Genomic DNA, 14,034 nt, shown 5'->3' with positions numbered 1-14,034 from the left:
CCTCAGACAAGCAAAAAAGGGACAATATTTTGCTCAAAACAATTTGACACATGACATTAAGATGTGACAACCTACCCTCATAATCATGTTCTCCTCCTCGCTTACAACCTCACTCACATTTTTTGCATAACGATTCCAGTTAGGAATTAACAAAAAGTAGATTCGACACCTGAGTTCCTCAAATCACTAAACTTGATTGCAAATCATTGTCATAACACTATTAAGCCTTGTTTTCCATCATATAAAAATTCGGCTACCCAGCTTTCTCTATAGAGTCCCTGTTAAAGGTATGTTAGAAATTGGCCTGAGTCACCTGCCGCAAATGAGCCCCAAACTTGTAAATTTGAAGAAATCAGTTTCCAGAATAAAAAAAAAGGTAAAGTGCTCCCCTGTGCATAGCACCATGCCATGAAGGCATATAGGGGGAGTGGAGGTAACGCCCTACACTTTCTTGATCCGGTCGTGAGTGGGGGTGATGTGATCAGCATCACGTCCCTGACCGCCTTTACCCCCCAGGGTTTCCCCCAGGTACCCATGTTATTCGACGCTGGGTGGGCACCGGGGCCGCTTCCATCATTAGAAAAGTTCCCGGATTTGAACCGGCTGGGGATCGAACCCGGCACCTATAGCATGGTAGTCAGACGCGTTATAGACTGAGCCACTGTGGGGATACGGAAAATTTACCTGAATTTCACCACGCATCCACAATACGTCATATTAGGCAAACATAGTTACAATATAATCATGCACATTTCAGCAGGTTAGATTATGTAAACACACTTAAAAACACCTCATCAATAGATAACATATATTCTCTTTTTTTCCTTTGCATTATACATATTTTCATCAAAACTTCTCTTCGAATCTGAAAAAGTTTTGCACTTACAATTAAAAAAATCCATTGGATCTTCCACAACCGGTACAAACTTCAACACGCATCCATGACACGTCATGCTTCTAACTAACTTTCATTGCAAACACAGACGATTCGAAACACTGGATACCCAATTAACATGAACAAAACACCTGAACATGATGTATGAATGTGTACGCGCCAAAGGCTATTCTCCATCGGAGAATTAATTTTCAACAAACAACATGAATTTCCCCTATCATACATTCCCACATCACACAAAACGGTAACATTATCGTATGAGGGAAACGGATTCCTTCAAACTTACAGGAGAAAGTACTTACGGAAATAATTTTCTTTAGCGTTGTGGAAGTTCCTGAATGTAGATTTGATCCATTTTAATGTGAATGCATGTTGTTTTCTGTGAAAACCTCTGTCCGACATGCTGTTTCTGCTCCCGCCATTTGCTTTTTGCACGAGAGTGCAATGTTCCGTGTGTTAAGATGATGCAACCCTGTAGCCAGTGTTTTCACTAGAACATGACGTATCGAGTATTTTTAATTTTTTTTTTAACTATGCTTACCTAACCTAACCTTACGGAAAATGGATTTTGGGGCTAACGTGAATGGTTTTTGGGGCTAACGTCAATGGTTTTTGGGGCCAACGTGAATGGTTTGTGAGGCTAACGTCAATGGTTTGCGACGTATTAGCATAATTTCAAATCCGGGCAGGAAAGTAGATATTTTCCAGTGAACGAGGTTGCAACACTGCATAAATCGACAAAACACTCTCAGAACGCCCCCTAAACCAGCACGCTATCATGGCCATAATGTGTTACAGATTCGAAACAACAAGTGACAGTAAGTACTTGTAAATAGAAGAAATATACATTATCTTAGTTAGAAATGCATTATTTCACCTTAAGAAATGTTCCGCATTCGAAAATAACACGTTAGCAATGTAAAGAAGTCCGAAATATATGATTCGTAGGTGTTTCCCTCATATGATAATAGTACCGAAATCTGTCCGAACAATAGTAAACTAGTACCGAAAATCGGTCCGAACAATAGTAAACTAGTACCGAAAATCGGAGAGGGGTCTGGTCATCTCAAGTCGTTCCCAATTTAATTTTCTATGTTTGCCTAACCTAACTTAACCTAACTTTCTGTGAATGGTTTGTGGATCAATTTTCGCTTAAAAACCTCCTGTGAATAGTTTGTGCGGCATTTTTCGGTTAATAAGTTTGGAAACACTGCATATCAGCTGACGATAGACAACGTGAGTCAAGATTTGCTCACCATATTGTGTGTAACGAAAGCGAATGAGGAACGAACAATAAATACTTGTAACGTGAAAAATTACGCTTTTTTCAGAGAAAAAAAGCATAATTCCACGTTCAAAAATGTTCCGCTATGCATAACAGGTAAGTACAAATGTAAATAATTAACAAATAAACGAGTGAAAAGTGTTTTCACTATACTACACTTTCTCCTTTAATTCAAAACACTTACCACAATGGTACAGGGCAAACTTCTCGTTACTCCATTGCTTGAGATCTGGAGATATAGCGTGTAGATCACACGGGCCGGAAAATTAAATACAACACAAAGTGATTCTTCTAGTTCGGTTAACTCGTACATGTCCAACGTTTGTCAATTAACATTTCCCAGGCACTTGTCAAGAAATTCATCCTAACATTTCCTCTCAGATGTTTAATTTAAAGTAGATCAAGACAATTCATCAAAGGAAAATAGAAATTAATTACATCAACTGCGGCGATATTTATACGATATCCCTCCATGATGTTGTTTACTACTGAAACTTCGCCACAGTTTCAAAAGTCACTATTGTCGACTGTGCATTTTAATCTCTTGTATCAGTATGGTTAAAGTTGTAGCACATATTATATGGTTGTAGTTGTAGAAGACCAAAAATTGGAAATTGGACCAAGTGCCACTTATTCTTACAAAATATTGAAACCCTAACCGTGTAACGATATATGCAAGTGATGTAAGTTGCATCATGTGTGTGCCTGCGTGTGCGCGCGCGCGTGAGTTCGCAGTTGTATGAGATATAGGGGATAATTTTGGCAGAAAATAGAACACTTGTTTTTTCCAAATTACGTCACTACCGGCCACTTTCCAAGAAGGAAATGTTAGGCAATAGTCTGTGCAAGTACAAGGAAAAGTTGACGTAGAAATTCTCCTTTAGCCAACTAAACGAAGCAAATTTAAATTGTAATATCGAAGTTCAACATTAAAGAGCATGAAACGAGTTATATTATTTAAAAATGGAACAGATGTAGACGGGAAGGTACGTATTAATTACTACAATAAGTGTTGACAACTTTCAGATTTTATTGTAACAGTCTTTACAGGCTGTTAGGGTTGAAGGTATTTATTCAGTTTATGTTTATAAAATAGAAACTTGATATCATGCATACTCTAAGTGACGAAGAATCCAGTAGCTTTATTAAAAGTTTAGTATCCGCGAAACGTCTGAAATTCCTTTATTTTCTTCTTTTTCACATTAGTACTTACGTATTCTGCATTGCTAAGGATTCTTGAAGGTGCCATTTCGGTTTTTTCACACAAACAATCTCAATTTTCGACATATCGAGTAATTCTAGTTTGATCGTTTTCGCTTGTGTTACACGCAATATGGCGGAGAAATCTTGGTACTATTATCGTATGGGTGAAACACCTACGAATCATATATTTCGGACTTCTTTACATTGCTAACGTGTTGCGGAACATTTCTTAAGGCGAAATAATGCATTTCTAACTAAGATAATGTTTATTTTCTCTATTTACGAGTACTTACTGTTACTTGTTGTTTCGAATCTGTAACACATTATGGCCGTGATAGCATACTGGTTTAGGGGGCGTTCTGAGAGTGTTTTGTCGATTTCTGCAGTGGTGCAACCTCGTTCACCAGAAAATATCTACTTTCGTGCCTCTATTTGAAATTATGCTAATACGTCGCATTTACGTGTAGAACTTGTAAAATAACCTTGCGATTTACCACGTTCATTGTCCATACACAGCAATTCGGAACCATCTTTCTTTCGCAATTCGGAACCATCTTTCTTTCGCAATTCGTTAATGCTCTTCCTTTACGCACAACACTCTTGCAACCTTGAATATTGACGTCAGACGAGGAATGCCTACGTGGTTAGGTTAGGCCTGTTAGGTTAGGTTCCATTAGCATAAATACAAAGAAAAAATAATATTTTCGCTAAGAGACGCGTTACCTTTGTATTGTCTAACATGAAAAAGGTCTCTCCTGTGACGTCAGAACACAATGTTGCTAGAGTGTTGTGCGAAAAGTGACACCCATTCGGGTCGGAACCATCTTTCCTTCGAAATTTGTTAATGCTCTTCCTTTACGCACAACCATCTTGCAACCTTGAATATTGACGTCAGACGAGGAATGCCTACGTGGTTAGGTTAGGCCTGTTGGGTTAAGTTCCATTAGCATAGATACAAAGAAAAATTATTATTTTCGCCTAACATGAAAAAGATCTTTGCTGTGACGTCAGAACACAATGTTGCTACAGTTATGTGCGATAAGTGACACCCATTCGGGTCGGAATCATCTTTCTTTCGTAATTCGTTAATTTTCTTCCTTTACGCACAACAATCTTGCAACCTTGAATATTGACGTCAGACGAGGAATGCCTACGTGGTTAGGTTAGGCCTGTTAGGTTAGGTTCCATTAGCATAAATACAAAGAAAAATTGTAAAAACAGCTCTCTCCTGTGACGTCCGAACACAATGTTGTTACAATGTTGTGCGATAAGTGACACCCATTCGGGGAAAAATGGCTTGTTCCGAACACGACAGGTGGTTCTAGTGAAAACACGGCGAGGCTGAAACACTGGCTACGGGGTTGCATCGTCTTAACACACGAACATCGCACTCTCATGCAAAAAGCAAATGGCGGGAGCAGAAACAGCGTGTCGGACAGAGATTTTCGCAGAAAACAACACGCATTCACATTAAAATGGATCAAATCTACATTCAGGAACTTCCAAAACGCTCAAGAAAATGATTTCCGTAAGTACTTTCTCCTGTAAATTTGAAGGAAATTTGAAGGAATCCGTTTTACCCATACGATAATGTTACCGAAATCTTGACTAGCGTTGTCGATGATCAGTGGTTATGCAGTGAAAAATACCTACTTTCCTACTTTCGTGTTACTGATTTTGTATTTTTTTCCACGTTCGAAAACCCCACGAACCATGCACGGATAGCCCCACGAACCATGCATGGACAGCCCCACGAACCATTCATAAATAGCTCCACGAACCATGCACGGGAAGGTTAGGTTCGGTTAGGTTAGGCAAACATAGGGAACAAGTTTACAATACCGGACCACCCTCCAATTGCTATGAAATTTCGCCTACTCACTAATTGCGACCTAATCACAAATCTGCATGTAATAATTGGCGGTCAAGTATGGAAATGTAGAGAAAAACAAAATAAACTATGTTTTCCTAATATAACGTAACCCTACCGTAAGAAAGCAGGTCCACGGAAGACGCCATTTTCCCAACATGAAAAAATCAGCGTGCAATACACCATTGCGAAACGAATCCACATTCCTAATTAATAATTGTTCATTGTATTTATGCTAATGGAACCTAACCTCGTAGGCATTCCTCGAACACAAGGTAGGAAAACTGTTGTGCGTGTCTCCCGCCATTCTTCCATGCTGAACACAATGTAACTGAGAACTTAACTGTGTGGCATCGCTGGATACAGCGTAAGAATTGGGTCTCACTTATCGCACAACACTTAACCAATCTTGTGGGCTAGACTGTAGTTTACGTCCTTCTTGCCCGTTTACGTCTTTCTTGCACACTCCTTTTTGCCCGTTTACAAAACCGTGCTAGCAGACAGCCGGCGCTCCGGCATCCATAGGGTAAGTAAGTTTTCCTTTTTACACTTTCTGTCACTAACCATTCACAGGAACGAGGTATGCCTACGAGGTTAGGTTAGTCCTGTTAGGTTAGGTTCCATTAGCACTCATTTCACCCCTCTATATGTGCTTCATCATCGAAAAATGTCCTCAGTATGTTCAATCACGCATATCCGGACTACATCGGTTTTTCTCGATTTTCTCCTCCAGGAAATTTTTCCTCGCCTTGGGATTTACTTTGTTGAATTCCTTATAAAATAACCTTTCCAATGATATATGACACGTATTTCTTAGGAAAAGGACATAAACTAGAGTCTTACCATCTTGTGTTCTGGCATCAAGGCAGAAAGCTTTCCAATTTTAGTGTGTTTAGTTCTCTTAGCGTAAATAATAATTTTTTGTTGTATTTATGCTAATGGAACCTGACCTAACATGCCTAACCTAACCTTGTAGGCATTCCTCATCTGACGTCGGAACACAAGGTAGGAAAACTGTTGTGCGACAAGAAATTCGAAAGAAACATGGTTGTCAATTGCTTTGTATGGAGAATATCGTGGTATTTAACAAGGTTATTCTACAATTTCTACACGTTATTTTACAATTTCCTTGCTTGACCGCCAATTATTAGATGCAGATTCGTGATTAGAAGGTCTCAATTAGTAAGTATGCGAAATTTCATAGAAATTGGAGAGTGGTACAGTATTGTAAACTCATGCCAAACATAGTTAAAATTGTCATCTTCAAAATTATCATGTTCTTGGAAAACAATGGTGTGGTTGGAAACACTGACCAGGTGGTGACATCATCGATCGCACGCAACATTTGGTTCACGTGGAACACACAGCTTTCGTGCATTGGAGATACATTAATCATCAAAAATAAATGATTTACCAGCGAAATAAATTAAGCTATGTTAAAAACACTTCTATGACCTTTCAAAAGTGTATGGAAAGTCAGATCAGTAAGTAATTTCTCCTGTAAAATTGAAGAAATACATTTCGCGGATACTAAAATTTTACCGTACATTTTAGCAAATACAAACACATTGCAAATGACTAGGTACTGGTTGACGGACACAATTGTATGTAGAGGTTTTTTTTTTTTTTTCAATAAGTAGTTATGACTTTTGTGTTACCAGATGTAAGTCTTTAACATCTGCTACTTTCAAAATTATATTAAAGTACTTGTAACTATTCGATCTCCACCAAACAGATTTCTTCATTCTTACAGAAGAAACTACTTACGGAAATGAGTTCCTGTAGCATTTTCAAAGTTCGTGGAGGTATTTTCTTTCATCGTGGAATCTATTTGACCGGGAATTGATGTATTTTTGAAGAAAAATATATCTCTGATACACAATTGCCGTTGCTTTTATTTGCTTTTTCTAAGTGAACCGGATGTTCTGTACGTTTGATGACGTAACCCCCTGTTAGTGCTTCCAACCATGTCTTAGTTTGCAAGAAGATGAAAAACTGAAATATACATTCCAGATATTACTACGACCACAAATTTTAACTATGTTTGCCTAACCTTACCGTGAATGTTTTGTGGTGCTATGGGTGAATGGTTTGTGGGGCATTTTTTAACTATGTTTGCCTAACGTAACCTAACCTTACTGTGAATGGTTTGTGGGGCATTTTTCGGTTAAGAAGGTTGGAAACACTGTATACCCACTGACGATCCACAACGCGACTCAAGCTGTGCCCGCCATATTGTGTTACGGAAGCGAAAAAAGGAAGAACAATAATTACTGTTAATGTGAAAAATTGAAATTATTTTCGTGAAAAAAGCAAAATGCCACCTTAAAGAATCTTTCGCAATGCAGAATAGGTAAGTACGAATGTTAAAAATGATGAAATAAACGAGTGAGATGTGTTGGATAGAAATCGAATAGGTGATAAAGTACTTAATTACTAACTTCCAGTCAATTAAATGTCAGTATTGAACCTGCTTTTCTCCTGCAGATTATTATGTTTTCACTGAACGTGTTGTGATTTAACTTAGTCTTTTGTCTTTTCCAAATAATGGTAACCTACTGTTACAAATGCTAACGTTAATGCAGTGTGTAAAAAAATGCTTCTGTCCATAATGAAGGAAAGTTAAAATAGTGGTGTCCCCCCATACATCCACATGAAAGTGGTAAGTTTAGCATGGTTTATGAATGTTTCATATGAACAACGTCTGTCATTACGGTGACCCTTCATGCACCTAAGTGAAAGTGGTAAATTTAGCATTGTTTATGAATGTGAAAGTCGGTCATTATCTTATGAACCTAAAATTTATTTAAAGGTGCAGAAACTGCAAATACCATATATTTGGTCCTGTAATGGGGTGTACTCAAGGGAGATCTCTTGTTCTCAGTAATACTTTGTTTTTTCACAGTTGTATGCACACTAAAACACTAGAGAAAAAAAAATTCAAATGCTAACAGCACCAGCCTTTACTTACTACGTTTGAAAATAAAATGTAATAACGAAAACATGTTATTTTATTTCAGGTTGTTCTTGTAACACACTCATTGGCAGATCTTTTAACATCTGCAAGTTCAAAGTTCAGCGTTTCGGCAAAGAGACTGTTCACGTCACAAGGAGGTGAAATAGATGACATAAAGCTGATAAGGTATGTGATTGCACCTTAAACTGTTTGTACACGATCAATGCCAAAATCAACAGTTGAAAGTTGTTGAACAGCACCGTATTGGAAATCTTTAATGGTCTGAAATTGCACATGTACACGATCAATGAAAAATTGGACAAATTCACATTTTACCAAAACATGGCAGTGTGTACGGCATGAAAAGATATAGACTAACGATTAGCCATAACATAGATCACTGGGGAACAAATTTTTTGTTGCATTGATACCAGCACTTGTCCTAACCTAATTTGGGTGCTCTGATTTCAAATCTGAGGTTAGTTTTTCTCTGTAAACTCTAGTTTTTTTGGGGGAATAGAACATTTTGAAGTTAGATGTCTCGGATACCATCTGGGTGAACATATTCTTCGTATTCAGAAACACGTGTAAATGCATCACAATATGCATTACAGTTTGAAAATTAGCAAGATAAAATCAAACATGTATTCAATAAAGTAAAATATGAGTATGAATTTAATGCTTAAAAAAATTAACACACATGTCTATACATAGACGGGAAGGAAATATATAAGAAATTTGATATGGATGGCATGCAAGGTTAAAATTGGTTCTATTCAGGTAAGAATTTGTGCCTGTAGCTCTTGTTTTTTGGGCTGCTCAGGGCAATCTCGCTGGCAGCAGTGGTCTGCCATCATATTATTGTCCCGTCACCTTTGACATGTTCTTTAAGGCCATTATGTTCTCACAAATGTGCTGAGCTACTGGAACTGATCCATAAACATTCCAATTGTGCAAGAGAACCTACATGAGACTGTGATTAGAGCTATCAAGCGATAATCACCATTCTTTGGACTATACGAGGTAAGACCTAATTTGGTGAGAAGACCTAGAATATCATGGCAGTAAACAGAGTGCTTGTCTTCTGAAAGGAAGTCCCCAAAAATCTGCTCTCACTTTCGGAAATGTGACACTTTTGCTTATCAGTCCAGCATATTTTTTCTTGCAGCTTGGATGCTAATAACTCAGCTGCTTTCTTATGTCTAAATGAAGAAGCTATGATTTGATATGGAAAATCGAAAAGGATGTGTTTTAGGGTCTCCCCGACGATGTAGTGGGAATGTCGTTGCCTTGTAATCAAGGGACCCCTGGTTTGATACCCAGTGAAAGCACATAATGGTCAGATCCCACGTTAAATTGTGGGTCCAGTCTCGATTAGTCTCTCTATACATAAAATGGACTTTAAACACACTAAATGAATCAATCAAAGGTGTTTTAGTTTGTGTTTAAGGTAAATCTAAGTGTCGTCGTCCACCTATCCCCAATGTAAATACCAATGGGTGTCCTTTTTCGCAAAAGTACAAGTTTCAAATTGCAGAAAATGAGAAAAATTGTTCCCCTGTGAATAATTTTATTTCCGAAGGAAGATGTAGGGCATATTAGAAACTGGAAAGAAGTGTAATGCTGATATATTTTCTCGATATTAATAGTCTAAAAGTAACCTAAGACACCAGAAAAAGAAGGTGAACAAAACAAAATAATTTTATAAAAATCTCATTTCCACAGATATACAGTTGTTTTTCATTGTGTTTATTTAATAAACTTCAATGTAAGATCAACGCAAAATATTATCTTTTTTGGTTTATTGTCGAATATATTTTATCACGTTACTCACCTCTTGTAGAAATAGAAATATATTATTATTTTTTGTGTCATTGGGATGAAATAAATACAGAATATTCCACCCCCCCTTTTTTCACAAGTCTCCAACACGTGTTCTCTTTGTGTTTACACTTCCCACGTTGCTTTGATCTTTTCCCTTCACCACAGAATAGAAATCAATAGCTTTCTGTACGTCGATTCTTCTTTCCGATGATCAATTTCAATAGCATGTGCTCTGATTAGTGGAAAGCCAAGTTTGGATGGTGTTATTTAGAACCGTTGCTAAATAGAAATTCTTGGACCTAACCTTGCATCCAATGAGAAAAATGGCATGGTGTGATGTCATTCCTTTTAAGTGTTCAATTCAATGACTTGTTCCTTATTCATTTGATCGTGTACAAGGTGCTTTAGTCTTTGCATAAATCAAAATCCTTCTAATATTTCCAAATTCGTCCAGTCACTCACATTTTAAAAGCAAATTTTTAGCACACAAGTCTGTACTAGTCAGTATTGCAATACTGAACAAAATACAAACTGGAAGTATCCATTTGTAGAAGACCATGCCATAAAAACGGAGATGAGAAACTTTTGAAATTTGTACACTTGAAGAACATGTGACAATAAACGGATTTCGATGTAGAGTCACATGAACATAAAATTCAAATAAAAATAAGCATATTACAGTGTTCTTATGAATGTAAATTAACTTTCCACATATTTTCAATTTTAGAAGTTAAAGTCTATAATCAAATATTTCTTTCAGAAGTAAAGAGTTTAAAGTTTTTTCCGAAACCACCTGAGTTTTTTGTAAGTTTGGTGATATACCATATTTTGACACATGTTTCTAAATTCATCCATTTTAATTGCAGTTAGCAATATTCTAAGAACAATTTGAAACAAAAGATAAATCAGAAGTAAAATTTATTTCATTACAGTCATTTGTGTATAAAACCGATTATATTCTACTTTTGGAAACTGCCTTACAATTCATAATCAAAACTTATTGGCAGAAAGTGTTGCTTTCTATGGAAAGGTTACCATTCCTGAATTTCCCTTCACACATACATATTCATATACAGGGTGATCTGAAATTGTATCTTGACATTTTTTACCTGTGTTTTAGAAATAATACATGACATTACATGAGCCACATGGTCCAGTGATTTGTTTTATACAGAATACAGCAAAACATTAGATTTAGCAACACAGTTTCCCAGGTGATACTGAATGAGCTGTATTGTACTGTATTAAATGACACTTGGCACATGCTCAATACTGGTCAGCTGGTATACTCAAAATCTGCATAATATTTCCACAATGCCTGATGACTTGTTCCTGAAAATTATGTGCCCACTTGGACTAAGTTTGCTGTCAAATATGTATTTGTATGTGTGTATTTGAGAGCCCGAAAATTGCAACAATAGGACTCTTTATGTGCTGACCTTGCGCCACCCAATGAAAAAGCTACTTGGCTGGCCCACACGCATGGATCAAAACTTCAGGAATGAATTCCTCATGTGTAAAGAAACAAAAGTTTATATCAACATGAACCTGGAAATAGGAAATTTCTGTTTATTTTTATTATTCTGATTATTATTGTTATTTTATTATTCCAAATTTTATAATTTTAATCCTGTTACCTTCTAAGCAAGAGGACCTGCAATCCCCTACACATTGCACAGTAGTTTGGATCCCATTTTAAATTGTTAGTCCATTTCAGATTAGTTTAACATAAAGTAGACGTAATAGAAACTTTGATTTTTGAGATCTTGGGATATTCTCAACAGGAATTAAATCAATTTTTCTGGATTATTAACTTAGAAAATGAATAATAGTTTTTCTTGTATGTACACATTGCTTGCATTGTAGAATTATTTTCCTGTAGTTTATGGTTATTACAAGCATAAGAAAAGAGTTTTTCGTTGTGACGTTTCAGGAGAACACATGCTCCCTTGATCAGACATTTATTTTCATTTTGACTAAAGATACAGTTATAACAATGGTTAGCAATTTTTTAAACAAAAAGAATCAGTTATATAATGCATGTTGTCAATGTTACATTGTTGTAATATAGCAACCTAACTGTTAAAAGCTTCATTTTTATTTCAGATATATATATATATATATATATATATATATATATATATATATATATATATATATATATATATATATATATATATATATTTTATCACTATTTTTTATTTAAATTATGAATCCCAAATCTCATCAGGTAATTCAAATTCATCATTGTTTTCACAAAGTCTCTTGATGTTTTCTGTTACATTAAATTTTAAAGATGGTGGCTTACTCCATTTGTGAAAAAGAAAACTCCCGACTGGATCTATGTTACCATTTTCATTATTTAATATTTCCAGTGTTCTTCTGCAATGAACGAAGCTTCTCAGACATTCAACTCTATGTTTCCCATCAATCTTTTCAAAACCCTTCTCTTTTTAATCAAATGCTTCTCTTCGATGTTGTGAGCTGACAAACCTGTTCTTGGGTTTGCTAACCATTGTTATAACTGTATCTTTAGTCAAAATGAAAATAAATGTCTGATAACTGTTCTTCTGAAACGTCAGAACGAGAAACTGTTTTCTTATGCTTGTAATAACCGTAAACTACAGGAAAATAATTAGAAAATGAATCTGCATTAATCTTACATTTTTATAATGTGTGTTAATATATATATTTTTGATTCTGTATAAATTTGTATTTTATAGGGATGGGACAGATTGCTATCAGCTGATATAGGCATATTGGTGTACCGGTTAAATTACCCATTATTTTACCGATCCGATATATCTATAAATATCTTGTAATTTAGTGCAAAATTCTTCCATTTTGTTATTATTTATATGGATAATCTCCATGCCCTACTTTTTAAGAAAGCACACGTCTAAATATGCAGCCTCTTTTGCACTTCAGTCACCTGGAAACAGACATCTATTAAGGGGTCAATGAACCATTCAGCTTCTTCAGTGACCATTTTGAATTTTATATCGGATCAGTAGAATATCGGTAAATGTTATATCGGTAGTGGCCAAAATTTCATATCAGTCCATCCCTACTATAAACGTAATGTTTGTAGTATCTTATTTTACAATAAATTTTGCCTTGGTCAGCATTTTAATGTTTTATTAATTTTTTTTATTTTTATTGCTGTTGCCTTGTAAGCAAGAGGTACTGGATTTGATCCCCTACACATTGCACAGTAGTTTGGATACCATTTTAAACTGTAGATCCATTTGAGATTAGTTTAGCCTAAAGTAGTCTCAATAGAGACTTTTCAGATCTTGTAGTATTCTCACAGGAATCAAACCAATCTTTCCAGATTAAATCAGACAATGAATCTCCATGAACTGTACCTCTTTATAATGTGTGTTAACACATATTTTTTGATTCTGTGTAGATTTGTATTTTAACTTACGTTTATGTATATTTAGCTACATAGAAAACTATAACTAGAAGTTATGTACTGATAATTTCATTGTATTTTTATTTTATTGACAGGGATGATGACATTCTTTATGTATCTTGTGGTGAAGGCTTTGTCCCTATCAACTCAAGTAGCAGTGCTAGCAAGACTGCTCCTTCCAACATTCCACCAAAGTCTGATGAATGGGTAACATTAAATTTAGGAGGGAAATTATTCACAACATCAAGGAGCACTTTGACGAACAAGGAGCCGATGAGCATGCTAGCAAGGTAAGATTCATTAATATTATTAAAAGAACATGTTTTGCTGTCCACAAAACATAAACAGCATGATAAATACATACTTTAAAAATATGTCAAAGCTTTCATCACCATTTCAGAGTCATCTGTGGGATTGGTGGAGAGGGAGATTGAGAAGAAATAGCAACTCCAATGTCACTACTTGCTCAATTTCCTTCTCCACCAATCCCGAAAATCACTCCGAGTTGGTGATGAAAGCTTTGACATATTCTAAAGTATGGTTTTATCATGCTGTTGTTTCATGTTGTGGATTATAAAATATT

At 35.9% G+C, this 14,034-nt stretch overlaps 2 protein-coding genes across 2 annotated transcripts in view; one reads left to right on the top strand and one right to left on the bottom strand.

The window, feature by feature from the left end:
- LOC146002822 (uncharacterized) overlaps positions 1–2,673 on the bottom strand; it is a 96,149-nt gene extending 93,476 nt beyond the window's left edge. The window contains exon 1 of the mRNA XM_083140786.1: positions 2,365–2,673. The gene's annotated coding sequence lies outside the window, so the exon portion shown is untranslated. The remainder of the gene's footprint in view (positions 1–2,364) is intronic.
- Positions 2,674–3,007: 334 nt separating this feature from the next.
- The window catches only part of LOC146002821 (BTB/POZ domain-containing protein KCTD9), a 37,042-nt gene continuing 26,015 nt past the window's right edge, over positions 3,008–14,034 (top strand). Inside the window, exons 1-3 of the mRNA XM_083140785.1 lie at positions 3,008–3,166; positions 8,274–8,395; positions 13,547–13,741. Of these exons, the coding sequence (XP_082996911.1) occupies positions 3,119–3,166; positions 8,274–8,395; positions 13,547–13,741 (365 nt within the window). The 5' untranslated portion in view covers positions 3,008–3,118. The remainder of the gene's footprint in view (positions 3,167–8,273; positions 8,396–13,546; positions 13,742–14,034) is intronic.

Source organism: Lepisma saccharinum, chromosome 19 (assembly GCF_977018435.1).
Source record: "Lepisma saccharinum chromosome 19, izLepSacc3.1, whole genome shotgun sequence".
NCBI lineage: Eukaryota > Metazoa > Arthropoda > Insecta > Zygentoma > Lepismatidae > Lepisma > Lepisma saccharinum.
Note: the sequence above shows the minus strand (reverse complement) of the source record. Positions and strands in the feature narration are given on the sequence as shown.